Source organism: Euprymna scolopes, chromosome 10 (genome assembly GCF_053919585.1).
Source record: "Euprymna scolopes isolate OS-2025 chromosome 10, ASM5391958v1, whole genome shotgun sequence".
In the NCBI taxonomy this organism is placed as follows: domain Eukaryota; kingdom Metazoa; phylum Mollusca; class Cephalopoda; order Sepiida; family Sepiolidae; genus Euprymna; species Euprymna scolopes.
This window is the reverse complement of record NC_136491.1, coordinates 25425849-25452574: the sequence shown is the minus strand read 5'-3', so window position 1 is coordinate 25452574 and position 26726 is coordinate 25425849. Positions and strand designations below refer to the sequence as shown.

The following is a 26726-nucleotide window of genomic DNA, read 5'->3' as shown; positions in this document are numbered from 1 at the left end:
GATACATTTTTATACAATAAATGTTTTTACAATTATATATTGATACATTTTTATACAATAAATGTTTTTATAATTATATATTGATACAATTTTGATACAATAAATGTTTTTATAATTATATATTGATACAATTTTGATACAATAAATGTTTTTATAATTATATATTGATACATTTTTATACAATAAATGTTTTTATAATTATATATTGATACAATTTTATACAATAAATGTTTTTAGAATTATATATTAATACATTTTTATACAATAAATATTTTTATAATTATATATTAATACATTTTTATACAATAAATGTTTTTACAATTATATATTGATACATTTTTATACAATAAATGTTTGGGTTTCAAATATTTTTCTGTTCGAAAAAAAATCTTGTTTGTTACGTATTTGCCGAATTATTTGACCAAGAGGAAATTGGAGTTATCGCCCTCTAACAATAGCCACCGTCTGCATACCGCACAAGTGCCCCCGTAATGACTTTTAAACGATACCCTCCCCTCCTCATGTTAAGAATGGCTTTCGAAATAATAACGTTATTATTTCAGCGCAGTACCAAAATTACATAATACCGTGTTTTCTTTTTTGTTGTTTCGTAATAACACAAGAATTGTTTACAACTAGATTAATTCTTCTAAATAAAATAATTACTTTCTTTGATAATACGTGTTTTCTTTCTTTTCTTTCTGTTTCGTAACAACACAAAAGTGTTAAAACTAATTTTTTTTTAAAATAATTATATGGTTTCGTTTTTCGTATCTTGACTTCGTGATCAAGTTTAGTTTTTTAAAGCAAGAGATAAAAATAATTAAAAAAAAAAAATATTATGAGATGTGTATTCTCTTTTAAAAACAATAACTCTTTCAAGAACGGTCATAAGTGTTTTCAATCGATATTTATCAATAAGGAATCAGTTTTCCTACCTAGCAAAAATGGAGGGGGGTTCAGGTACGAGTCTTCCGGGCATATATATATATATATATATATATATATATATATATATATATATATATATATATATATATATATATATATATATAAGTGAACGTGTCTGTGTGTCTGTCTATCTGTGTACATTTCCCTACGCAATAACTCTTCAATTTTTAGTCTATAGACTCGAAATTTGAAATACCGGGTACTGAGATTTGGGAAAATCGATGTGACGGGTGTCAGCCAGAAATTTGGCTGTTAAGGGGTCAAATTTCAACGATTTGACCTTTAAGAACTCTACCAAACTCCTCCGACAATTTTGGGTCTAGACACTTGAAATTTTAGATATAGGTTCCTTGAACCTGAATCTAACTTAATAAAGTGATTTGAGCCCGAAACAATAAATTTTAAGGGGTCATAATAGGGGTCAAAGTTTTAAAAAATTAACCATTTTTTTTGTTTTTTTTGCTTTTTTTGCACAGCATACACCTCCAAACACTCGAGCAACGCCGGGCACCCCTGCTAGTATATATATATATTAGGGTTGCGACGATTAATCGGAATTGGGAATCGGAAACATCGGAACTTTTTGGGGAATCAGTATCGGAAAAATTATAACCTAATTTTCTATTCCAAACCGATTCTTTTAATTTTTTTTTTGACAATAAAAAATGAAACAAGCAAAAATTGTTTTTTTTTTTTTTTTTTTTTTTTTTTTTGGAAGTTGTTCATTTACAAGACTGAGAAGAACCGCGGAATGGGTTATAAATCTCATTTACAGATTTAAACGTTGGTTCGAGGCATTTAATTTCTTTTATCTATTGATTATTTATCGAGGGATAATTGACCTATTCCTTTTCCAAATTTTTAGCATCTAGTCGCTAATTGACTATATACCTCACCCGAGGGAGTTCACTTAATTATAAGGTTTTAAATCCTTTGGAAGGTTTTTTTTTTTTAAATTTCATTGACGCCAGCTGTACATTGTCGGCGTCTCCCGTCGGCTTCTTCTGAAATAATTAAAGCACTGGCACTTTGAACGCAAGTGAAAATATCAAAATCTTGGATGAGATATATAAAGAAAAAGTACTTTGAAGATTTTCTTAATTACAAAGGAAATTATACATACATTTAAACTTATACATTTACCTAAAAAATAAGAATTGGATTGGGACATTTGTTACTGTAATTAACAGAAAAAGAAAAGAAATAAAAAACAAATACTTAACAAATAAATGCTACCAAAGGAAAGACATACCTGAATAAATTTGTGTTTAAACTTCTTTTAAAGTGTGTTTTTTGGTGGTGTTCGGAAAACTCGTCCATTTTTGCTAGGTAGGAAAACTCGTCCATTATTGAATAAATATCGTTTGAAAACACATTTTATGATCGTTCTTGAAGGAGATATTGTTTTTAAACGATACTATACCCCCATAATATTTAAAAAAAAAAATAATACTTTTACTTGTTTACTGTTTCAAAAAAGATAAAATCGATTTTCTTAGTGTTCGTTTTCTACCTCACTGGCTGTTGTTAGTGGTTTCACTTATTTTAAAAGCGTTTATTCTGTTCAAAAACAAGAGTACAGACCGCAGTATATTGCAAAAAAAATATATATTTATAGTTATTTACTGTTGTTTTTATGCATAATAATCTGAAAAGTCTAAATAAAATTTTACCGCTGCCATATTTACCGATAACAAAAGCATTTCCAATTTTACTTTAACCGTGATTAGCCCCTATTTAAAAAGCCTAAACCCACCCCTACCTGTGTAAATGTCTATTAAAAATATTTAATTTTATTTTCGGGGAGGATTTTAAACTAGAGGAATGAGATCTTAGCTCGCACTTCTCGAACCTTTCTACGTTTCCGTTGTCAACGTGCCATTTTTACCTATATATTGACTTTTGAAGTTTTTACCGGTGCCATTTTTTCCGGTTTCATCTTTACCAGTGCTGTTTTTACGGTTGCCATTTTTACCTAAATTCGTATTAGAATATAAGTTTTTTTTTGTTTTTTGTTTTTTAATAATAAACATAGCTTTTCAGACGTAATTTTATGTTTATTGGCTAGATAAATGTATAAATGTTCTTGTAAAAATAGACTTTATTCATTTTTATTCCAGTAGAAAAATATTTTCCCGTTACGCTACGGAGAAATTTATCAAAAAAGTTAGTTTTGTTTTAGAAACAAAACACTTCAGCTCCGTTGTTGGATTTTCAAAATAATAAACGTGAGGTTTTCCTATGTAATATTATGTTTATTCGCTAGATAAAAATGTACAAGTTTTTTTTTTTTCTGTAGAAATTTGTTTTTATCATGTACTGGCGTCCTTTTTGGCGAACCAAAATGGCGGATTGAAATCTGGCGTGCTGGCATCCCCCCAAAAGAATTACCGATTATTTTACGCCAAATTTATGTTCGAAATTGATCATCCACTTTAAATACTAAAATGATTGTTTTTTCTTTCCATTAAGTTTTTTTTTTTTTTTTTTTTTTTTAAAGTAATATTTCATTTTGGAATGGAAATTTAGCTGAGAGTGTAAATCTACAAATTTATTATTATAATTATTATTTTCTCGTTTTTTTTGTTTTTACAGCAAGGCAAATCAATTTAATAATCCACTAAATTTTTGTAATTAAAATAAAATTTAAACTTCATTCATAGAAGGAAGGCATAAAATAGCTAACAATGTTCACGCCCTACCCATGTTAAAAAGAATTTAGGAAAACTCGTCCATTTTTGCTAGGTAGGAAAACTCGTCCATTATTGAATAAATATCGATTGAAAACACATTTTATGGCCGTTATTGAAGGAGATTTTGTTTTTAATATTTTTTAAAAATATTTTTACTTTTTTACTGTTTTAAAAAAATAAAATTTATTTTTCTAAGTGTTTGTTTTCTGCATAGCTTTCTAAGTTTATAGGGGGTTCAACTTATTTTAAAGAGTTTACTTATTTAAAAAAAAAACAAGCAAAATCGATTGTTACTTTTGGACAAAAAATGTCCGATATAAGAGGATCATGTCTTAGGAGTCTCGATAATCGCTCAAAAATAAAAAATTAAGGAAAATATTGTGGTAGATATAGTTTTAAAACGACCCCCCTCCAAAAGAAAATAAATTTGTATATTTTTAGGTAATGTCCAAGATCACTGCTTGGGGGGGAAATCAAGCTACCGGAAGTTGATACGGTTGATTATGTAACGAAACCGAACGGAAGACACGAAAAACAAAACCATATATTTATTCAAACAATTACTTTAGTTTTTAACAATTCTTGTGTTATTACGAAACAAAGAAAATACTTCTTGTGTTATCAAATAATAAAAAAAAATATTATATTTTAAAAACTTAATTTAGTTTTAATACCTTTTGTGTTCACGAAACATTAAAATGCACTTCTGCAATATGCGGCCATCTTTTCTTGGTGCGTTTCACTAAACTGTCGCCAGGTGAAAACATTTAAGTTATGAATTTTTGTTGACCCTTCCAAGTTTCTTTAATTGAAGAACATGTTTCATTTAAATTATTTATTTGTTCGAAAAAAAAAAAAAAAAAAAAAAGAAGCTATTTTACATTATAAAAATCCAATGTTGTTTTCATTACAAAATTGTTTTATTAAAATTATATTTTTTTTACGTAGTCTTTTAAATAAATATTTTTACAATTATATATTGATACATTTTTATACAATAAATGTTTTGGTTTTCAAATATTTTTCTGTTCGGAAAAAATCTTGTTTGTTACTTATTTGCCGCGTTATTTGACCAAGAGGAAATTGGAGTTATCGCCCCCTAACAATATCCGCCGTCTGTATACTGCAGAAATGCCCCCCCCCCAAATGACTTAAACTAACAAACAAAGACGTCTTATATTATCAAATAATACATAAGTATTGAAAACACTTCTTGTATTTTTGGTACCGCACTATTTTTAAATAGTTTTTTCAGGTTAAATTCAAGTTTCACGATATCTTTTTTTATTATTAAAGTGTTAGGTGGAAGCACAGAATAGTCACAAACCCCTCCCCATGTTTAGAATGGCTTTCGAAATAATAACGGTATTATTTCAGCGCGGTACCAAAATACATAAGTACCGTCTTTTTTTTTGTTTCATAATATTACAAGAATTGTTTAAACTAAATTCTTCTGAATAAAATATTTGCTTTCTTTGATAATACATAAGTGTTTTCCTTCTCTTTTTTTGTTCCATAATAACACAAGGTGTTAAAACTAAAAAAATATTTTAAAATAAATATATGGTTTATAATTTTTAAAAATATTATGGTGGTGCGTAGTCACCTTTAAAAACAATATCTCTTGCAAGAACGGTCATAAAATGTGTTTTTAATCGATATTTATTCAATAATGGACCAGTTTTCCTACCTAGCAAAAATGAACGAATATTCCGGGTACGAATTTTCCAGGCACCGTTAAAAATGGTATTCTAAATAGTAACATTATTATTTAGAAATTCGTTCGTAACAATGGGAGGGGGTGTTAATATTTTGTTCTTACATCGTTTTCTCATTTGGCCTGCTAGTCGTCGACTATTTTCAACTGTTTATGAAAACTTTCAAGTAGCATGTTGTACACTAACGACGAACTGAAACCATCTGGCTTTGTTTTAAATCAAAATAAATCTTTTCTTGTCTTACAATTTTTAATCAATTACAAGGAAAACATTAGAGAATGGGGGGGGGCGGTTATGTAATAATTTGAAAATTTAAAAAAAAAAAATAAAAATAAATAAATTAAAAATGTCAACAAATCTCTAATTAAATTTCTATAAAATATAAAAGAATCGGAAGTTTAGAACAGAATCGATAATTGGATCGGAATCGGGAAAATTTTTTAAATCGTCCCATGACTAATATATATATCTATATATCTATAAAAGTGAACGTGTCTGTCTGTCTGTGTACATTTCCCTACGCAATAACTCTTCAATTTTTAGTCTATAGACTCGAAATTTGAAATACCGGGTACTGAGATTTGGGAAAATCGATGTGACGGGTGTCAGCCAGAAATTTGGCTGTTAAGGGGTCAAATTTCAACGATTTGACCTTTAAGAACTCTACCAAACTCCTCCGACAATTTTGGGTCTAGACACTTGAAATTTTAGATATAGGTTCCTTGAACCTGAATCTAACTTAATAAAGTGATTTGAGCCCGAAACAATAAATTTTAAGGGGTCATAATAGGGGTCAAAGTTTTAAAAAATTAACCATTTTTTTTGTTTTTTTTGCTTTTTTTGCACAGCATACACCTCCAAACACTCGAGCAACGCCGGGCACCCCTGCTAGTATATATATATATTAGGGTTGCGACGATTAATCGGAATTGGGAATCGGAAACATCGGAACTTTTTGGGGAATCAGTATCGGAAAAATTATAACCTAATTTTCTATTCCAAACCGATTCTTTTAATTTTTTTTTTGACAATAAAAAATGAAACAAGCAAAAATTGTTTTTTTTTTTTTTTTTTTTTTTTTTTTTGGAAGTTGTTCATTTACAAGACTGAGAAGAACCGCGGAATGGGTTATAAATCTCATTTACAGATTTAAACGTTGGTTCGAGGCATTTAATTTCTTTTATCTATTGATTATTTATCGAGGGATAATTGACCTATTCCTTTTCCAAATTTTTAGCATCTAGTCGCTAATTGACTATATACCTCACCCGAGGGAGTTCACTTAATTATAAGGTTTTAAATCCTTTGGAAGGTTTTTTTTTTTTAAATTTCATTGACGCCAGCTGTACATTGTCGGCGTCTCCCGTCGGCTTCTTCTGAAATAATTAAAGCACTGGCACTTTGAACGCAAGTGAAAATATCAAAATCTTGGATGAGATATATAAAGAAAAAGTACTTTGAAGATTTTCTTAATTACAAAGGAAATTATACATACATTTAAACTTATACATTTACCTAAAAAATAAGAATTGGATTGGGACATTTGTTACTGTAATTAACAGAAAAAGAAAAGAAATAAAAAACAAATACTTAACAAATAAATGCTACCAAAGGAAAGACATACCTGAATAAATTTGTGTTTAAACTTCTTTTAAAGTGTGTTTTTTGGTGGTGTTCGGAAAACTCGTCCATTTTTGCTAGGTAGGAAAACTCGTCCATTATTGAATAAATATCGTTTGAAAACACATTTTATGATCGTTCTTGAAGGAGATATTGTTTTTAAACGATACTATACCCCCATAATATTTAAAAAAAAAAATAATACTTTTACTTGTTTACTGTTTCAAAAAAGATAAAATCGATTTTCTTAGTGTTCGTTTTCTACCTCACTGGCTGTTGTTAGTGGTTTCACTTATTTTAAAAGCGTTTATTCTGTTCAAAAACAAGAGTACAGACCGCAGTATATTGCAAAAAAAATATATATTTATAGTTATTTACTGTTGTTTTTATGCATAATAATCTGAAAAGTCTAAATAAAATTTTACCGCTGCCATATTTACCGATAACAAAAGCATTTCCAATTTTACTTTAACCGTGATTAGCCCCTATTTAAAAAGCCTAAACCCACCCCTACCTGTGTAAATGTCTATTAAAAATATTTAATTTTATTTTCGGGGAGGATTTTAAACTAGAGGAATGAGATCTTAGCTCGCACTTCTCGAACCTTTCTACGTTTCCGTTGTCAACGTGCCATTTTTACCTATATATTGACTTTTGAAGTTTTTACCGGTGCCATTTTTTCCGGTTTCATCTTTACCAGTGCTGTTTTTACGGTTGCCATTTTTACCTAAATTCGTATTAGAATATAAGTTTTTTTTTGTTTTTTGTTTTTTAATAATAAACATAGCTTTTCAGACGTAATTTTATGTTTATTGGCTAGATAAATGTATAAATGTTCTTGTAAAAATAGACTTTATTCATTTTTATTCCAGTAGAAAAATATTTTCCCGTTACGCTACGGAGAAATTTATCAAAAAAGTTAGTTTTGTTTTAGAAACAAAACACTTCAGCTCCGTTGTTGGATTTTCAAAATAATAAACGTGAGGTTTTCCTATGTAATATTATGTTTATTCGCTAGATAAAAATGTACAAGTTTTTTTTTTTCTGTAGAAATTTGTTTTTATCATGTACTGGCGTCCTTTTTGGCGAACCAAAATGGCGGATTGAAATCTGGCGTGCTGGCATCCCCCCAAAAGAATTACCGATTATTTTACGCCAAATTTATGTTCGAAATTGATCATCCACTTTAAATACTAAAATGATTGTTTTTTCTTTCCATTAAGTTTTTTTTTTTTTTTTAAAGTAATATTTCATTTTGGAATGGAAATTTAGCTGAGAGTGTAAATCTACAAATTTATTATTATAATTATTATTTTCTCGTTTTTTTTTTTGTTTTTACAGCAAGGCAAATCAATTTAATAATCCACTAAATTTTTGTAATTAAAATAAAATTTAAACTTCATTCATAGAAGGAAGGCATAAAATAGCTAACAATGTTCACGCCCTACCCATGTTAAAAAGAATTTAGGAAAACTCGTCCATTTTTGCTAGGTAGGAAAACTCGTCCATTATTGAATAAATATCGATTGAAAACACATTTTATGGCCGTTATTGAAGGAGATTTTGTTTTTAATATTTTTTAAAAATATTTTTACTTTTTTACTGTTTTAAAAAAATAAAATTTATTTTTCTAAGTGTTTGTTTTCTGCATAGCTTTCTAAGTTTATAGGGGGTTCAACTTATTTTAAAGAGTTTATTTATTTAAAAAAAAACAAGCAAAATCGATTGTTACTTTTGGACAAAAAATGTCCGATATAAGAGGATCATGTCTTAGGAGTCTCGATAATCGCTCAAAAATAAAAAATTAAGGAAAATATTGTGGTAGATATAGTTTTAAAACGACCTCCCTCCAAAAGAAAATAGATTTGTATATTTTTAGGTAATGTCCAAGATCACTGCTTGGGGGGAAAATCAAGCTACCGGAAGTTGATACGGTTGATTATGTAACGAAACCGAACGGAAGACACGAAAAACAAAACCATATATTTATTCAAACAATTACTTTAGTTTTTAACAATTCTTGTGTTATTACGAAACAAAGAAAATACTTCTTGTGTTATCAAATAATAAAAAAAAATATTATATTTTAAAAACTTAATTTAGTTTTAATACTTTTTGTGTTCACGAAACATTAAAATGCACTTCTGCAATATGCGGCCATCTTTTCTTGGTGCGTTTCACTAAACTGTCGCCAGGTGAAAACATTTAAGTTATGAATTTTTGTTGACCCTTCCAAGTTTCTTTAATTGAAGAACATGTTTCATTTAAATTATTTATTTGTTTGAAAAAAAAAAAAAAAAAAAAAAAGAAGCTATTTTACATTATAAAAATCCAATGTTGTTTTCATTACAAAATTGTTTTATTAAAATTATATTTTTTTTACGTAGTCTTTTAAATAAATATTTTTACAATTATATATTGATACATTTTTATACAATAAATGTTTTGGTTTTCAAATATTTTTCTGTTCGGAAAAAATCTTGTTTGTTACTTATTTGCCGCGTTATTTGACCAAGAGGAAATTGGAGTTATCGCCCCCTAACAATATCCGCCGTCTGTATACTGCAGAAATGCCCCCCCCCAAATGACTTAAACTAACAAACAAAGACGTCTTATATTATCAAATAATACATAAGTATTGAAAACACTTCTTGTATTTTTGGTACCGCACTATTTTTAAATAGTTTTTTCAGGTTAAATTCAAGTTTCACGATATCTTTTTTTATTATTAAAGTGTTAGGTGGAAGCACAGAATAGTCACAAACCCCTCCCCATGTTTAGAATGGCTTTCGAAATAATAACGGTATTATTTCAGCGCGGTACCAAAATACATAAGTACCGTCTTTTTTTTTTGTTTCATAATATTACAAGAATTGTTTAAACTAAATTCTTCTGAAGAAAATATTTGCTTTCTTTGATAATACATAAGTGTTTTCCTTCTCTTTTTTTGTTCCATAATAACACAAGGTGTTAAAACTAAAAAAATATTTTAAAATAAATATATGGTTTATAATTTTTAAAAATATCATGGCGGTGCGTAGTCACCTTTAAAAACAATATCTCTTGCAAGAACGGTCATAAAATGTGTTTTTAATCGATATTTATTCAATAATGGACCAGTTTTCCTACCTAGCAAAAATGAACGAATATTCCGGGTACGAATTTTCCAGGCACCGTTAAAAATGGTATTCTAAATAGTAACATTATTATTTAGAAATTCGTTCGTAACAATGGGAGGGGGGTGTTAATATTTTGTTCTTACATCGTTTTCTCATTTGGCCTGCTAGTCGTCGACTATTTTCAACTGTTTATGAAAACTTTCAAGTAGCATGTTGTACACTAACGACGAACTGAAACCATCTGGCTTTGTTTTAAATCAAAATAAATCTTTTCTTGTCTTACAATTTTTAATCAATTACAAGGAAAACATTAGAGAATGGGGGGGAGCGGTTATGTAATAATTTGAAAATTTACAAAAAAAAAAAATAAAAATAAATAAATTAAAAATGTCAACAAATCTCTAATTAAATTTCTATAAAATATAAAAGAATCGGAAGTTTAGAACAGAATCGATAATTGGATCGGAATCGGGAAAATTTTTTAAATCGTCCCATGACTAATATATATATCTATATATCTATAAAAGTGACCGTGCCTGTCTGTCTGTGTACATTTCCCTACGCAATAACTCTTCAATTTTTAGTCTATAGACTCGAAATTTGAAATACCGGGTACTGAGATTTGGGAAAATCGATGTGACGGGTGTCAGCCAGAAATTTGGCTGTTAAGGGGTCAAATTTCAACGATTTGACCTTTAAGAACTCTACCAAACTCCTCCGACGATTTTGGGTCTAGACACTTGAAATTTTAGATATAGGTTCCTTGAACCTGGATCTAACTTAATAAAGTGATTTGAGCCCGAAACAATAAATTTTAAGGGGTCATAATAGGGGTCAAAGTTTAAAAAAATTAACCATTTTTGTTGTTTTTGTTTGCTTTTTTTGCACAGCATACACCTCCAAACACCCGAGCAACGCCGGGCACCCCTGCTAGTATATATATAGGTGCCGGGAAAACTCGTCCCGGGAAAACTCGTCTCGGGAAAACTCGTCTCCGGAAAACTCGTCTCCGGAAAACTCGTCCCCTTTCGCTAGATAGGAAAACTGGTCCCTTATTGAATAAATATCGATTGAAAACACATTTTATGATCGTTCTTGAAGGAGATATTGTTTTTTAAAATAAACTATAGCCCCCCCCCCATAATATTTTTTTAAAAATATTTTTACTTGTTTAATGTTTTTTTTTTGTGTTTTTAATAAAAGCGTTTATTATGTTCATAAACGAGACCGCATATTTTTTTTTATATTAATATAAAAAGAATTTACTTATATACTGTTGTTTATAAAAGGGTAAAATCGATTTTTCTACCTCGCCGACTATGTTGTTTATTTATTTGGAATCGTTTATTTGGTAAAGAAAAACCCCAGAAAACAAACAAAAAACATGTCGGTCGAGTGTTACGAGAGAACGAGAAATAATGCTTAGGGGGTCTTGATAATCGCTAAAAAATAGAAAATTAAAGAAATTACTGAGGGAGATTTGGTTTTAAAAAGAAAATAATAAATTTTAATATTTTTTAAAATATAATTTAGAGAGAGAGGGGGGGGATAAAACCTATATCTCCCTTCGAAAAGCAACCAACAAAAAATGAAATTAAAAAGATTCTAGATAAACGATAGCGGAGTTTTCAATAAAATTGATTAATAAATTTATTTAGTCATTACTTTCTCTCTTGATGATTGATTTTAGAATTTTGAAGTAAAAATTAAAAAAATTAAAAATGAGTTAACGAGAGATTGTTAGCACATGGCATCTCTCGCGTCAAAAAATATTTCGCTTTTAATTTATTAGTTAATTTTTGCAAAATTTGACAGGACGACAATGAATGTTGATAATTGATAAAATCATAATTTTAAATAACGCATGAGTGCATTTGGTATGACAGAAAACAAAAACATAACAACAAAAAACTATCTAAATTAAAAAACAAAACCAAAAGCGTAACGAAGAATCGAATCGCTCCCTGTTTTTTAATTTTTGGGTTTTTTTTTTTTTTATTGTTTTTATGACTCCAAAAAACATTCGTTAAAATAAGAACAAAAAAAAATTTGTAATTAACTTTGTATGAACATAATAAATGCTTTAAAATAAGTTAAACCACTAAGAACTTAGCCAGTTAGGTAGAAAACGGACACTTAGAAAATCGATTTTATTTAATAAAAAAAAAACAAAAAAAAAACATTAAACAAGTAAAAATATTTTTTTAAAAATATTATGGGGGGAGGGCTATAGTTTATTTTAAAAAACAATATCTCCTTCAAGAACGATCATAAAATGTGTTTTCAATCGATATTTATTCAATTAGGGACCAGTTTTCCTACCTAGCGAAAGGAGACGAGTTTTCCCGAGACGAGTTTTCCGGAGACGAGTTTTCCCGAGACGAGTTTTCCCGAGACGAGTTTTCCCGAGACGAGTTTTCCCGAGACGAGTTTTCCCGGGACGAGTTTTCCTAAATTCATATATATATAATCGAAACCGAAACCTATGAAGAATTCTTGGTGAAATTATTCATTACAAGAAATGGAAGTCCATAACAATCAAACGAAAGTCACTCAGATGGAAGCGTGAAACACAAAATAAATAACATACAGGCTATCCTATTAATATATAGATTTTAAAAAAGATATTTGTTTATTCCGAGGGCCGTTCTTAACATAGAGAAGTTCGAAGGGGTGCTTATTCTGGAAGCCGTTTTTAACATGAGGAGGTTGGGAGTGTTTATTCCGAAAGCCATTCTTAACATTTTTAAAGAAAATTGTGGAATTGGACCTATTTGTTCATTGCACTACAAACAAGGCCGCCAGTCCATAATACAGGTTTTTATATCTCGAAAACTATTTGTCTCTGCAAAATTTAAATGAGATTTTCTTATTAAGCATAGTCAAAAACCTATAAAAATCGTCATTTTAAAAAAATTGTGGAGGTGCACCTAATGTACAAAAAACAAAAAAAATACCATATATTTAATAAGCAAAATTGTTCGATTCATCAATAGTCAGTTACGTCATTCTTCACACGTCCGTAACCATACACATTATATAACATACGAGTTATTTAGCAAATTGTGTTGTTCAAGCAACTGTTTGATATTGATATGGTGTTTAGACATTAAACAACTCCAAAAAAGTTCACATGCCATGAAACACACAAGCTAAACCAAACATTCTTTCGAATATAAATAAAAACAAAACTAAAAAATTTATTGAGTGCGTGTGAAAATTCTCAGTAATTGATTGCATGAACAGATTAGGAAATTGTATTCATTGTTAATTCGTGAGAAGTGAATCCATCACCATACGTTCCCTTTAAAAAACACGCCAGTTGGACTTTTATTAAGTACAATACTTAATAGATTTTTTTTTTTTTTAAAGGAGAGTAGAGAACGTTTTGTGGAAGCGTTGTCGGCAACTCCCGTTACTCTCGCTTCTCTTTATTTGTCACTCAGTCCTCATTTTTTTAATGAGTGATTTTTCTGACAAAGGGAGAAGAAAAAGCTGTATTCTAGGTTGGCAGTATTTTGCGTGAACAGTGGACAGAGATGCCGAAAATTTTCTGTTCTATGTCTATCCTTGTAGCCATGTCACTAGTAAGGGTGCTGGAGGTAAACGTTTTATCTGGGCTGACGTTATCCGCCTGATAGTCAGGGACCCGAACCTTTGATTAACCACTAAGGAGGCTGTCCTATCAGCAGGCGCAAAGTACTGGGGCTGCTGTATTGCCATTTGGTGAATGGATTCTGGACCATGCAGTAGTCTCTGGTGGGGCCTCTCGATGCCATACTAGTGGGTAATTGTTATGGCTTTACCTTATCATGTGCTAAAAAAAAAAATTCTTCGTTACTTTTCTCTCTTTGTTTCCCCTCTCTGTCCTGCTCTAAGCAAGTCTGATGACCTAGTCCACAAACTCCAAAATTCAATCATGACAAGTTTCAATAAAAAATACACGATTAAACCCGGATCTGAAACTTCCAACGTAGACCCCTACTACCATGTCTCCTTCTCCAACATCAGGGGTCTACGTTCTAACCTTCCAGAGGTTGAAACCCAATTACAGGAGACTAAACCAGACCTTTTATTTTTAAGCGAAACTGGAATTGGACAGACTATTTCCCTAGATGAGTTCGTAATTAAAGAATACTCTAACCTAGCTTCCAAATCTGACCCCCAAGATCGCCATGGGCATGGAATATGTGCCTATATAAAAGATGGCTTTCCATGTGGTAGGGACATCTCCAGAGAAGATCCTAACTTACCCTATATGTGCTTCCGACTACGGCATTTATATTTACTTTCTATCGTCCCCATAACAGCAGAGTTACTATCTTTAAAAGCATATCTGAGAAAATTGACCAAGTTCTATCAGCATATCCTTCAGCTAACATTCACATATGTGGAGACTTCAATGTTCACAATGTGGAATGGTTGACCCACTCAAACAAGACCGATGATGAGGGGAGATTCTGTCATGATTTCTCCATTGCTTATGACCTCACTCAGATTGTTCACGGACCCACCTGTGTGCCCGACAATGACGGCCAGTATGCAAGTCTCCTAGACCTTTTTCTCACAACTTGCCCTGAACTATGTTCGGTTTCCGTTCTGTCTCCTCTTGGATCTTCTGACCACTCAGTTGTATCAATTAAGATAAAAATGAAATGTAATAAGTCCTCAGACGTACCTCTCCATCGTACAGTATATCAATACACTATGGCTGACTGGGATAGTTTCCGTACATTTATATCGGATCTTCCTCTGCGTTCCATGTTTAAAAAGGATGTGTCCTCTATAGTATCAGACCTGACAGAATGGCTAATTGTAGGTATAGACCGTTTCATACCCTCGAAAAAGTTCCAGCAAAAACCTAACAGCCAGCCATGGTTTTCTCCAGAATGTGCTGCTGCTATTGCGCACAGAAATCACTTTTTCCACTGCTTCCAACGTAATAGATGTATGGAAACTAAAGCCGCTTTCAGGACTGCCAGCAACCATTGTAAGAAAGTAATAAAGAATGCAAGAGAGTTGTATGCTCAGTCCGTCAAGTCCAAAGTAGCTGAGCAGCGGCTTGGTTCCCACCAGTTTTGGCAAATTGCAAACAGAATCCTGAACAGAAGCGTGTGCTCTATCCCAACTATCATCAATGGACCTGAGTTAATCTCGTCAGCATCAGACAAAGCCAAACTCTTTGCCAAGAACTTTGCAGCCAATTCTACCCTTTGCGACCAAGGCTGCCAACCCCCAATATTTCCTCCTGTATCAGAAAACACACTATATGATATACAAATATCTGTATGTGATGTTGCCAAGCTAATCAAAAATCTTGATTCCAGTAAAGCAACCGGCCCTGATGGTATTCCAATTATAGTACTCAAAAAACTTCAACCAGAACTAGCACCCATACTTACAAAACTGTTTAAACGTTGTCTTAAGGAAAATTGCTTCCCATCACCCTGGAAAATCTCATCAGTATGCCCTGTATTTAAGAATTCAGGTGATCGGTCATCCCCCTCTCAGTACAGGCCAATAAGTCTCCTGTGCGTCATGAGTAAGTTGCTGGAATCTGTGTTAAATAGAGAAGTAATCAACCATCTCAGCAAAAATAACCTTCTTAGTGACACACAATATGGTTTCCTTCTGCTAGATCTACAGCAGATGTGCTTACAGTTATATCTCATAGGATTAGCGAATCTCTCGACAGAGGCAACCTTTCTAGGGCAATTGCTCTTGACATATCAAAGGCCTTTGATAGGGTATGGCATAAAGGTTTACTTCACAAGATCTCCAGCTATGGTATAGCTGGAAATGTCTTCTCAATTATTAAATCATTTCTCTCTGATAGGTTCATAAGAGTAGTAGTTGATGGGCAAAAATCAGAAGCTCACAGTATAAATGCTGGAGTCCCTTAGGGGTCCATCCTGGGCCCAACTCTTTTCCTGATCTACATTAATGATCTTCCAAATCACATCCTTACATCATTCGTAGACATTTTTGCTGATGACACAACCATCTATGGTAGCACATCTAAGACAGTAAACGACCAAGTTCTCTCCGATTCTCTCTCCTCTGATCTTGATCACGTTGTGCAATGGGGAAAGGAGTGGCTGGTTACTTTTAATGCATCTAAAACCAAGCTTCTATCTTTACATCATCAACGTTCTGATCCCCATCTGGCATCAATTAAAATGAATGGCTCTCGTCTTCAGGAGGCCTCAAGTTTTGACAGGCTTCTGGGCTTGACCTTTACTCCTGATCTTAAATGGAATACCTACATCAAATCTGTTGCCAAGGCCGCTGGAAAAATGGTCGGATCCTTCTATAGATCCAGTAGAAATCTCACTGCTGATGCAATTCTCTATCTATATAAGAGCCAAATACGTCCAAGGATGGAATACTGTTGTCACATATGGGCAGGAGCTGCTAGAAAAGACTTGTCCTGCCTTGATAGGGTTCAAAATAGACTTCGTGGCCTGGTGGGAGATGTCCTTTTCTCTTCGCTGCAACCTCTATCTCACAGAAGAGATGTTGCGAGTTTGTCTCTGCTTTATCGTTATTTTCATGGAAAGTGTTCGACTGAGCTTCAATCTATGGTCCCTCCTCGCCAAACTTTCACAAGAAACACTAGACTAGCTGAAAACATCAATAATTTTCCCCACTCTTTATCTGTGCCTAAACCTAAACATAGATTCCATGATCAAAGCTTCTTTCTTAGAACTGCACGCCTGTGGAATTGTCTTCCGTTTTCCTGCTTTCCAGCTGTCTATAATATGGTTGTCTTCAAGTCCAATGTGAACAAGTTTCTGACGAGCCGTTCCATTGAAGTTTAAAATTTACCGAACTTCCATTACTATTGATTACTATAGTGTCCTTTTGACTACTCTACACTCTTTAACCCTTATCCTTGAGTGGCCGATCGGCCTTGATAAGTGGTGACGCCTATGTAAAAAAAAAAAAAAAAAAAAATCTACTTTTAATTAGCAGGACCTATATCCAGACGTTGCCCGGGGAAATATAAAAATGTTTCGACTATAAAAAACAAATAGATTATCATGTGCTTAAAATAAAAATAAAAGTGGGGATACGCATAGAAAACTCTTTTCTTTATATATGTATTTTTACACAAAAAATACTGACAGTGGATTTCTTTTCTGATTTACCGTTTAAATAAAATAAAAAATTAGCACAAAAAATGTTGTATACTAGCAGGCTGCCTGGCGATACCTGGTCATAAAATAGGCTTTAATTTAATTTATACAGATTTCGTATTTATTATTATAGAGCCAATGCCGTATTGATGTTGTACCCAATATATAGTAGTGCCCACCTCCCGGTACGACTTGGTCGTAAAATATGCTCGAGTGCCATCAGCTAGAATCGAAACCAAAACATTTAGCGCCCCAGCCTTAGTCATTATCGTTTAAGCTATAAACAGACGGATAAGATAAGGTTAAAAATTAAGCAACGTCACTGTAGAAATTTATATTTCTGAATGCGTCGAATAACAGATTTAGTCGACTTACACCTGCCAAGGTCAATATCTTTATTTAAATTTTAACCCCTTAGCAGCTATTTTTACTGGCTAAAAACCAGATCGACTTTGTTCCACAGGTCCAACCCCCTTATATATTAAGTTTCAACTCTCTAGACCAAAAATTGAGAGAGGAGTTTGGTAAAGACCTTTAATACACACAGACAAGGTCACTTTTATATATATATATATATATATATATATATATATATATATATATATATATATATATATTTCCCCCCAAACCTCTGGCCTTGATCGAGGGGAGACTAAAACTTGTTGCTATGGTTTCAAATGATCTGAAATAACAGCAAGGGGAGACATGCAAATTACTTAGCTCTTTTATAAAGTTGCTCGCATATCAATGACCGAGTATATTAAGAAGTTTGGTTTAATAACTTTTAAATGGAAAAGTAGGCTTTTAATATTAATGTAAGCACGTTAAAAATTTCAACTTTATGAGTGCATAGATATGAGGGACGTTCCAAAGGTAATGGCTCATATTTTTTTTTTATTCCATCTGAATGGATCAAAGAGGATTGCAAACTGCATTGTTATCATGACTGAACTAATGCATTTATGACTTGAAAGTTTCATCTCTCCGTTGCAGATATTGACGTTGCGAGATTCTAGGAAAGCAACCCTTGTCCTGGACGTGCATCAGAGGCAGAGATGTGTCATTGAATTCCTCCATGCAGAAACGATTGAACAGATCAACATTCACCAGCTACTGTTGAACGTTTATGAAGCTGATGCATTTGACGTCAGAACAGTTAGGAGATGGGTTCGTTGATGTCAGAGTGGCGACAGCAATGTGAGTGAGAACATTTATGAGTGAGGCATTAAAAGAGGCTGACAAAAGTGCATTACGAAAGGTGACAACAGGGTAGAAAAGTAAATTCTGAATCATAAAACGTCACTAGTTTTAATGATACGACTTTCGTCTTTGTAGCTCTTCAACGTTTTAGTTTTTGTAATTAAAAAATAGGAGGCTTTACATCCGGAACGACCCTCGTAGGATGAATAGAAAAAAAAAAAGAAAAACAAAAATAAACAATTTTATTTCGGTGGCAGCAGGATTCGGCCTCCTGTTACAATATTCTAAGTTTCTTGTCTATTGAATTTCTTTTAAACAATTACATTTTTTTTAGATACCAATTGCCTTTTCTTTTTCCTGATAAAACTGTCAAATTTATCTTAACCCCCCCTCTCATATATATATATATATATATATATATATATATATAAATGTTTCGTGGTTAAATTTTAAATTCTGAAAAAACAAAAAAAACAAAAAAAAACCAACCAACATATAAAGACACATATTCGAATTGAGAATTTATTGTTTGAGAAAAGGAATATATATATATATATATATATATATATATATATATATATATATATATATATATAAAGGGTTATGTTAATTTCCTTAATCCATGGATTTTCAATAATGGCTCATATCATCAAAGGAAATGAAATGCGGTTAACAAAATGTTCAGCTGTGAATAGACACTTATTTTGCTTTTCAGCACAAATATTGAAAATAGTTTTTTTGAGTGGTTGTTGATAATTATATGGAGATAATTATAGGAAGAATCTCCATATCTGGCATCAATTGAAATGAATGCCTCTCGTCTTGGGGAGGCTTCATATTTTTGATAAACTTCTGGGCTTCACCTTTACTCAAGATATGAAATGGAACATGCACATCAAATCCGTTGCCAAGGTCGCTGAAAAAATGGTGGGATCCTTCTACATGCTCCAGTAAATATCTTATTGCTGATACAATTAAAGGCCAATCCAATGATGGAGTACTGTTGCCACATCTGGGCAGGAGTTGCTAGAAATACCTTATGTAGAACGGAAATAAAACTAAAATATATTTAGAACATCAGTTCCATGAATTAAAGATTAGCAAAATATTCAGGTGTACAATCGTTTCTAAGATGGCTTCTCTTATCTATACCTACAAATCTCTTCCTCAACAAATCCCGTAACATCCAACAAAACATGAACATAGTTAAACCATGCTGATTAAAGAGAGATGTGGTTGGAGATTACCACAAAAAATTCACATGCAGGCACCCTGACAGTGGGTATCCAGTCAGTCAACACTGAACAGAGCCGTTTTTTCGTTTTATATATATATATATATATATAGGATTAGACTTTGTCCTTACGTCATGAACGCTCTGATCCCCATCTGACATCAATTGAAATAAATGGCTCTCATCTTGGGGAGATTGTTTTGACAAGCTCCTGAGCTTGACCATTACTCCTGATATGAAATGGAACATGTACATCAAATCTGTTGCCAAGGTCACTGGGAAAATGGTGGGATCCTTCTTTCGATCCAGTAGATATCTCACTGTTGATGCAATTCTCTACCTATATAAGATCCAGGTACGTCCAAGGATGGAGTACTGTTGCCACATCTGGGCAGGAGCTGCTAGAAAGACCTTATCCTGCCTTTACAGAGTTCAAAATAGACTTCGTAGCCTAGTGGGGGATGCCGTTTTCTCTTCTCTGCAACCTCTTTCTCACAGAAGAGACGTTGCGAGCCTGTCTCTGCTTTATCATTATTTTCATGGCAAGTGCTCGTCTGAGCTCCAATCTTTGGTTCTTCTTTGCCAAACTTTCACGAGAAACACTCGTCGAGCTGAAAACACTATCAATAATTTCCCCCATTCTTTATCCATGCCTAAACCTACACATAGATTCCATGAACAAAGCTTTTTTCTTAGAACTGCACACCTGTGGAACTCTCTTCCGTTTGCCTGCTTTCCGTCCGACTATAATATAGCCATCTTCAAGTCCAACGTAAACAAGTTCTTGATGAGCTGTTCTACTTAAATAATCCAATTTACCAAATTTTCACTAACAATTACTACGTCACTGTCCCATTGACCACTGTACACTTATTAACCCTTATCCTCGAGTGGCCTCGGGGCCTTTTGTAAAAAAAATATAAACTTTTTTGATTGCTACACACATGTTGGATTTTAATTTGAGCCTGCATGTCCAGAACATAATTCCACATTTTTCCTATGGGGGCATTGTCTTCTATTATCTTTTCAGATTAATAATACTTGACCTCTTCATACCTTTTTTTTTTTTTTTTTTTTTTTTTTAATTCTTTGCTTTTAATTTATCCTTTTATTTAAAATTTTTTTTTTCCTCATTTTATAAACTCTTTGCACAATTTTATTTTTCTATTGATAACTAGCTTCCATGCAATTCTGTTTCAATTCACCCCATCACCAGCAAATTCATAGCTTTGCTATAATGTTCATTTGCTAATATCTTTCCTCTGGTGAGAAGATCGCATTTTTTTTAAACTGCAGATGAAGGAATTTCGAAATATCTTATTTGAGTATCCTGTCGAACAATAAATTAATGTGAAATATATTTTTACAGTCTTAATTTTGTATTCCTCTATATTTCTCTCTCTCTCTCTCTCTCTCTCTCTCTATATATATATATATATATATATATATATATATACACACAGTACTGTTTCGTTGTATCACAACTCATCAGTGCAGCTAGACTAGCACCTCTCCCAAGCCGAGGATTGAATCTACAACCATCGCGTTAACAGTCGGCAGTTCTACCCATGGGAGTGTCGCCCACAAATAACCTCCACAAATGTCTATTTTAAACAAACATTCGTCCACTACTTATATATTAGTCCACGCGTGAAAGAGCAGGCCACAAAATGTTTTGAATAACAATAACAAAGACTTTTGCTGGCGAGGACTACTATTGAGCGTAACCAGTTATACAGTCCTTTTGAAATTTTCATCTCTATCTTTCTCGTTATGTACTGAATATTTGTTAATGAAACCTATATGAAATATGCTCCTTATTAAATTTTAAAGATTTTCTATTCTGAAAGAAGTTTAAAAAAATTTAATCTAAAATGTTATTTTTAAGTTTTTGTTAAAAAATTTCAAATTCTCATTATTCAGACCTATATTACAAAGAGAGGGTTGCAAAAAATGAGTTGGGGTGCGAGGAGAAATACAAACTGAAATAGAGAGGAGAGTTTTAAAAATCTAATCTTAAAAAAATAAGATACAAGTTAGAAAAGCATTTCATCCAAGGCATAAAAGTTGTTAAACAAAATGTTTTTACTATAGGCTTTAAAAATAAAGGTACAAGATTCAATTTGAAATTTATTTATCTTCAAAGTGCATTTTATAAATTTTACAAAGTAAGGTATAAAAATTTAATTTAAATTGAATAAAAAAAATTACCTTGGATTTATTTTATGTAATGTACATTCTGTTGCACCTTAAAAAATCATTGAAAATTTTATATCCATATCATTACTTGCTAAATGAAAGATAATGTTTTTAAATTGCAACAGAATGTACATTACATAAAATAAATCCAAGGTAATTTTTTTTATTCAATTTAAATTAATTTTTTGTACCTTACTTTGTAAAATTTATAAAAGTGCACTTTGAAGATAAATAAATTTCAAATAGAATCTTGTACCTTTATTTTTAAAGCCTATAGTAAAAACATTTTGTTTAACAATTTTCATGGCTTGGATGAAATGCTTTTCTAACTTGTATATATATATATATATATATATATATATATATATATATGTGTGTGTGTGTGCATAATTTAAATTTACAATACAAGCAATGCTTGCTAAACAAAAACACGTTCTTATTCACTTATCATGTACTATGCTCTTGGCAAGTGAAACTTTCATTCTGTATTTGCTTCAACACCAGACGAATTGTAAAAGAAAAACATGAAAAATAAGCTATTTTACTGTATCTTTATGGGAACTTAAGATGGAGGAGTATATCTTCGAATACGACGATGTTTCCGTTCAGTCTCGAAAGACAAAGGACACCCCCTGTAAGGGCAGTTATACATGTAATTGTGTACCTATTTACTATGCCTCCCCACGGGACAGAGTTAGACACCAGGGTCGTTTTTTTTAACGTGGAGAAAAGGTACAAAAATAAAAATTGTCTCAGTCGTGAAGGACCTCTCCTCCACCGAAAGAGAACAAGAAATAGAAGTGCAGCATCTGAAGAACAGATACTACACTTTGATCTTGCCACTGGACTCCTACAGTGTCGATTCAAGTTCAGAACGACTGGAAACAATGCCGAGATAAGCAGAGAGCACATAAAACACCTGGAAGTCCCAAATTGTCACCCATCTGGTACTGACCAAGTTCAATGTTGCTTAACTGCGGTAATCCAGCGGGAACCGGTGTGTCAATGTGATTATACCGAATATTAAATTGGGGGGGAAAAAGTAAAACTTTGTACACTTTTCTAAAGAGTTATTTTTGATAATTTAAATTTCCAGCATGAACAATACTTTCTAAAGCAAGAACAGTATTTCTTAATACAAATTATATTTTTAAGCAAAAAATAATTCACTTCAAACTTTCAGGAATGTGAGTTTGCACTCCTATGAATTAATAAGTAGTCGAACACGGGTCGTGGAATTAAAAACAAAATTTCCTTTAAAACAACAACGAAAAGGTTTATTTCGACGGCAGAAAGTTGGGCTGTGTCCAGGTAAGAAAAAGAATGATTAGAAAGTTCTTGAGCTGTTGAAGGTCGGCCGGCAGTTATCTTCAATGAAGATCGTCTCTGCTGAAGTGTCCAGTAGACAGGGGCAGGCGAGAGGTCTGTCTTCGATGCTTGCCGAGTTATTTCTACTGACCGACCGTGATTCACAAAGAGGCTAAAGAAGTTCCTTAGTGGACAGATGGAATCAATGCGTTCTGTAAGCTGATTGGTCAGTGTGTGGACGAATCGGATTGATTTGCGAGAGGAGATAAATTTTTATTTTATTTGAAACTGCTATGAACTAATCTCAGATATGCTTCATGTCTGTTTGCAGATTAACAAAAAATTATCACTTATTCAAAAAAAAAATGTTTGTTTTTATATTATTTTTTAAAATTAAAAACAGGCAAACACTTACCTAGTTTACAACTATTAACATAATAAAAACCACTGCCTTAGTAATGTGTACTCTACCTATTCCTATTATGTCAACCAATCACATGTTATTATTTGTGTACGAACAGACGAACTTCAAAAAATGCCATAAGTTTTTATGTGCATGCAAATTACAAAATAATTCTTACCTGGACCATCCCAGGGTTCCATCGTGTGTGCACTCCATTTATAGAAAGCCTTTTTCTCAGGAACCATATAATCATCGTTCTGCCACGCCTCCGGGACCATTGTGATCACAGCCTGAAAGAAATGAATGAAATATTGGAATGAAGAATTTGTTTTATTGTCCAGTGACTGATCCCGTCTCGATCTGGCTCATCCTGAATATACGATCGCCATTACAAACAATTTATCATTTCGATTCTCAGAAAATAAAACAATATTCATCGTCTTTATACGAATATCAGTGTCTATCATTCTTCTTTGTTATTGTCTTTTTTTTCCTTTGTGTCTACGTTGTTAATTGTACGGTCGATTGGCATATTCACATCTATCGGTCCTTTGCAACAATACTACATTTACTCCCAAAGTTTTCTCTGAAAATACTATGCTGACATGACTGAAAATTTGTGTAGACTTTTGAGATAAGGTACAGCGAACTAAGTATTATGGTATCCGTTCGATGCACAGTTATGGGATTAATAGGGATTGGTCACGAAAATATTACATTTATTCTAGAAGTTTGCTGTAAGGCATTTATTCTGAGTCAACGGGTGATAACTTTTACCTGTTTGTAATGGGTTAAAATGTTTACTTAAATATTTAATTCATCTTAAAAATAAAATAAAAAAACTGAAAGCAAAACGAAAATCAATTCTATTCAGAGACTCAACATGTAAAAAGAATTCTTTCTTTCTTCTAATGAAATGTCTCAAGTTTTTGTTGAAAATGTTCATAGTCATATTTCGTTTAACGTCTGTCTTATATGCCGTCAGAAGTTGGATCCTCGAGATATTTAATTAATTGAAGCAACATTTTTAGGTCCTGCTTCGTTATTGTAACTAAATTCGAAAATTGAAATATTGAATTTCAAGTGAAACTAATGGTATCTATCGAATTGTCATGACGTAGCAATGAAAATATCCAAAGATTACGAAAAACGATAAGGTAGAAACTTAATGATTAAAGAAAATAGTTTTGTAAGAAATCAGCTATTTTAGCTTACATAGTAACTGAAGAACACGCATATTAGCAGGGGAGGTAATTCATTTTTGAAGCTATCAAAAACTTAGGCCAATTCAAATTATGAGTTATTTGATAAAACTAACATGGAGCAAGATTTTTTTCGTTGAATCATGAAAATACGTATTTTATGCAATACTAGCATGGGTGCCCGGCGTTGCCCAAGTGATTTGAGAACGTGTGAGCAAAAATAAATAAATAAATAAAAAATAGTAGTAGTAGGCAGGCAGTCTCGAACCCGTATCGTGAAGGAGGAAAAAAAATAAAAAACGTGACAAAAACCCTCCAAAAAAAAAAAAACAAAAAAAAAAAAACAAAACAAAACAAAAAAAAAAGTGGCTAGTAAATCGAAAAGAAATGACTTTCGAAAATATCGGCAAAAAAGCAACCCCTCCTTGTAGGAAAGTGCCCAGTTGAGGGTGAAGGAATTAATTTTTTTAGCCAATTTTTCAATTTTTGTCGTCCGAAGGGTGGAGCTTCAAAACGATACCGATCTCGTGAAAATCCGTCGCCTCTGTCGAAAGTTGTAGGCAGACATACAAACATACATACATACATACATACATTTAAACACACAGGTGTATTATAGATTCCAGAAATATTTAACTAATTGTGACACGAAAATTAGGTAGATAACATTGCTTTTAGTTCAAATTAATAAAAACAGTAAGTAGTTATTGGTTTTTATGAAAATTCATTTTTTCGGCTGTTGGATTTCGCTACAATAACGAAGAAACGTTTTTATAGGTCGAATGCCCTTACTGAAGTCAACCCAATATTAAAAAAAAAAAATATCGAAACATTATCTCTAAGTAATAATCTACTAAAAGTAAAGATCGCTGCAGCTGTTCTTTATATATAAAAAAACACTCGTATTTCTTTCTATTTATCAGGTTTAATAGGAAAGATGATCTAAATTTAAAAAACACACACACACAATTAAATAACGAAATGAATGTTAAAAAAAAAAAAAAAAAACAGATTAAATACCAGATTTGTTTCAGACATAAAACACAATCGGAACGATTTAAACATTAATTATGCAATATTCGTAATTTCTCATTGATTTTCGATTGCTATATCGATTAACGCTTTTTAATTTAATTAGATTCGAAATATCGATTACATCTGGTTTAATCGAATTGATTAGATAAATAGCTAATAAAAAGAATCGATTAACATAAATGGATGAATTATTTTTAACAGCTACGTTTCCATATATATATATATATATATATATATATATATATATATATATATATATATATATATATACTAGCATTTATATATATATATATATATATATATACTAGCATTTATATATATATATATATATATACTAGCATTTATATATATATATATATATATATATATACTAGCATTTATATATATATATATATATATATATATACTAGCATTTATATATATATATATATATATATATATACTAGCATTTATATATATATATATATATATATATAGTAGCATTTATATATATATATATATATACTAGCATTTATATATATATATATATATATATACTAGCATTTATATATATATATATATATATATATACTAGCATTTATATATATATATATATACTAGCATTTATATATATATATATATATACTAGCATTTATATATATATATATATATACTAGCATTTATATATATATATATATATACTAGCATTTATATATATATATATATATATATACTAGCATTTATATATATATATATATATATATACACTAGCATTTATATATATATATATATATACTAGCATTTATATATATATATATATATATATATACTAGCATTTATATATATATATATATATACTAGCATTTATATATATATATATATATACTAGCATTTATATATATATATATATATATACTAGCATTTAT

At 31.4% G+C, this 26726-nt stretch overlaps 1 protein-coding gene across 2 annotated transcripts in view; it reads right to left on the bottom strand.

Annotated features, from left to right (window-relative positions):
• The window catches only part of LOC145285867 (uncharacterized), a 510918-nt gene that overhangs the window by 225137 nt on the left and 259055 nt on the right, over positions 1-26726 (bottom strand). For both annotated transcript variants that reach the window (XM_080134312.1, XM_080134311.1), the window contains one exon: positions 23763-23874. In XM_080134312.1, the coding sequence (XP_079990438.1) occupies positions 23763-23874 (112 nt within the window). The remainder of the gene's footprint in view (positions 1-23762; positions 23875-26726) is intronic.